The sequence below is a fragment of the Giraffa tippelskirchi genome, chromosome Y, assembly GCF_054371585.1.
Source record: "Giraffa tippelskirchi isolate mGirTip1 chromosome Y, T2T-mGirTip1v1.2.pri, whole genome shotgun sequence".
NCBI classification, from domain to species: domain Eukaryota; kingdom Metazoa; phylum Chordata; class Mammalia; order Artiodactyla; family Giraffidae; genus Giraffa; species Giraffa tippelskirchi.
In genome coordinates, this window is record NC_137290.1 from 22,007,752 (window position 1) to 22,011,164 (window position 3,413).

General features: G+C 37.8%; 1 protein-coding gene across 1 annotated transcript; it reads left to right on the plus strand.

The window, feature by feature from the left end:
* Window positions 1–836: 836 nt before the first annotated feature.
* Window positions 837–2,732, plus strand: LOC145537837 (heat shock transcription factor, Y-linked-like). The gene is made up of 2 exons (XM_081568749.1): window positions 837–1,491; window positions 1,923–2,732. Exons 1-2 carry the CDS (start codon window positions 979–981, stop codon window positions 2,649–2,651), a joined length of 1,242 nt encoding a protein of 413 aa, XP_081424875.1. The 5' UTR covers window positions 837–978; the 3' UTR covers window positions 2,652–2,732.
* Window positions 2,733–3,413: the final 681 nt, after the last annotated feature.

Genomic DNA, 3,413 nt, shown 5'->3' on the forward strand with positions numbered 1-3,413 from the left:
TCTGTTTCTCCGTACCACAACTTATGTCCATTACAGAACAGTTAGTTTGGACTGAGGGTGGAGCCTTCTACCTTTCCAGGTTGGTATGGTAATATGTCAGCCCATGACCGTCCTTTTCCTAAACTACAACAGTCAGACAATTTAGTTTCCCCAGTGCCAAAGATCCCTGATACATCTGCTGCTTCTCTTTCAAGATCCACTCACCAATCATCTTCATTACTTGAAAACGGTCCTAATAGAACTGACCTACCAAATAGGTGTCGGATTATGGAGGATACCAAAGTGTAAAGTTAATGTTGGGAGATGTCAGCAAATTCCTACAATTCTCTTATTTGAAGAATAAAGTTACAAATTCATCTTCATTGGGCCAATTTTTATTTTGAAATAATTAAGAGTAAAATGAGTCTTTATTTCCGTGCCTGACTATTTTACTCTGCATAATATAAACACTTCTGTTCAAGGTCATAAAATAAACACTACACTTGCTTTCACTGAAACCCACAGTCAGTTGATTGACTTAATTGCATAGAAGTGAGCAGACCCATGTTTGGGTTGGTAACAGTCCTGAATGTTAAGAATATGTGTATAGAAGGGTGATCAATCACTTTTACTTCAGGAACCAAGTAGACTTATTGATGTGAATTTTCTGTGTAAAAATTTTTTAGGAATGACTTTTTGCAGGTTTCATGTTTTTGGTTTACTATTTATGCAAGCAGCCTTTATTTTAAGTTGATGTAGAAGTAAACACTGGTTGAACATTGGCCTTCAATTGCTAGAAGATCAGTGACTTTATGATGTCAGAGCTACCCTTCAATTGCTAGGAGACCAGTGACTCCGTGATATCACAGCTTTTTGACTTTGAGAACCATGCTGATGGCCTAGAGAGTTTATCTCTGTACGCCAGCCAAGCAGCATTTGAAGTTGGAGTGTGTAAAGTCAGACAAATGAGAAAAGTATCTGAAGAAAGATTTCGCTGAGATGGCACATATTCCTTCAGAAATTCAAGATGTGCCTCGTAAAGATGTATCAAGTGGTTCCAAAACTTCCATTAGATCTTCTTCGTGTGATTACACACTTACTGGGGACTCAGTTTTGAGATCTGTGATTGAAGAATATGCTTTTCAGGCTTTGTCTGAGGAATTTGGGATAAAAAGGCCACACTACACATTTTCTGTCTCTGACACAAATGAGTTGAATGATTTTCTTTCACTCACTTTTCCTCAAAAACTCTGGACTATAGTTGAAAGTGATCAGTTTGAATCTATTTGGTGGGATGAGAGTGGCACTTCTATAGTGATCAGTGAAGAACTCTTCAAGAAAGAAGTCTTGGAAAGAAAGGCCCCTTTCAGAATATTTGAAACTGATAGTATGAAAAGTTTACTTCGCCAGCTTAACCTTTATGGGTTTAGTAAAAAGCGACAAACTTTTCAAAGATCTGCTTCACTACCTGACTTTCTGGAAGAAGAAAACAATGTCTCTGTTTTGAGCAAGGTAATCCAAAATTTCCACTTACTGTCAATATATAAGATTAAATCATGTGACTTAGAAAACATGTTGACATATGTAGCTAAAACTGAATTTAAAATTGAGATAGCAGATTGTTGAACACGTTTTATTTTTTGAAGTTGAGAACAGCTGGAGGTTAAAATATTTGATATTTAATATACTCTCCCAGCAACTTGAAATCGGATCCATGTCCTCAAGCTACTTTCAGTGGTATTTACTGTATATATACAACATATTTTTCAGTTGAGGAGCATACTTGTTTCTAACATGTAAGGTGTTAAAACTACTGATGGAGGGGTTTTCTTTGATTCTATTTAATTGGCATCATTAAAGGAATACATTTTTATAGTTTAACTTTGCTTGTCAGTTTTACCCTGGTTTATAAGAAACTAAATAATTGTATCCTTTGATTTTAGTTACAGATCTACCATAATCCAAATTTCAAAAGAGGTTACCCCCAACTTTTAGGAAGAATGAACAGAAGAGTTGGGATTAGCAATGTGTTTCCGAAATCTTCATTAGTTCCAGATTACAAGAAGAAGCATGCTAAAGCAAGGGTCAACATAGGTGATCGTAACTCTGGTTTTCATGCTGAAACTAGTGGAGAGAGTCCATTTTCAGCTTCCACCAGTTTAAGTGTGCCTTTCCCACAAAAGACTTATACCAGCCAGATAGTCCCTAAAACAAGCGCCCTCTCTCCGCGTGACTTTCCTTCCCCATCATCAATATCAGTTAGACAAACAGAACAGAATGTGGTAGATCAACCTGCTGTTTTAAACCAGTTGAGCATTTTTAATTGGCACTCCCATAGCACCTACACTCAAGTAAATGGCCACATTGAGGACTTTGCTACTACCGCTACACCTAGTTCTCAGAACCACATCGTATCTCCATTACGGAGCAGTTCTTTCGGACTGATGGTGGAGCCTTCTACATTTCCAGACAGGTATAGCGACATGTCAGCCCATGACAGTCCTCTTCCTATCCAGCAACAGAGAGGCAACTCAAGGTCCCCAGTGCAAACGAGCGCTTATACACCCACCTCCACTCTTTCAAGTCAATTCATCAACGATATTCCTTATGTGAAAACCATCTTAATTAAAACTGACCTATCAAATAAGTATCAGCTTATGGAACCTAAATGAAGATTAAAATTTACGTTGAGAGATGCCAACAAATACCTACAATTCTTGTATTTGAACAATAAAGTTACATGTTCATCTTCACAGTTTTGTTTTCTATTTTGAAACAATGAAGAGTAAATTAAGGCTTTATTTCAATGTCTGGCTATTTTTCTGCACTCTTCAGTTCAAGAAAACCTCCGTTAGGCATCCTAGGTAAATGGCACCTAATCTGTTGTTTCTAAGCAAGAAAATGAGAACAAAGGGAAAAGAGGTAATGGATGTAAAGTGATTTGGGAAATCATCCCTGCTGAAATGAATGGGTGTGTAAATGAGGATGGTACGGGTGAAGGAAGACATACAAACAAAATCAAAAAAAGCGCATCTACACAGTACGTACCTTAGTGCATTCACAGTTACATGATATTCTATTAGGTATCGGTAGAGTCTTAAGATAGAGAAGGAAATGGCGCCCCACTCCAGTATTCTTGCCTGGAGAATTCCGTGGAAAGAGGCTCCTGGTGGGCTGCTGTCCATAGGGTCGCACAGAGTTGGACACAACTGAAGTGACTTAGCAGCAGCAGAGTCTTAAGACATTAGACAGGAGATTGTCTTCATTATAGAAATTCATTTCCTACTTGAAAATATAGATATTGTAGCTTGTCCAAAATTAGGATAACTGTTATACCATCACTGTGATACCAAAAATTACATGACATAATCAGTGACTGGACCATGGCCAGCACAAGATAGGTATTTTACAAGTGGTACTGTATAGGGTCATTC

Bases quoted from the DNA above. Each gene is read 5' to 3' on its own strand.
- LOC145537837 (XM_081568749.1), top strand. From the start codon at position 979: ATGGCACATATTCCTTCAGAAATTCAAGATGTGCCTCGTAAAGATGTA. The intron at 1,492-1,922 runs GTAATCCAAAAT...CTTTGATTTTAG, and splicing joins ATGTCTCTGTTTTGAGCAAG to TTACAGATCTACCATAATCC.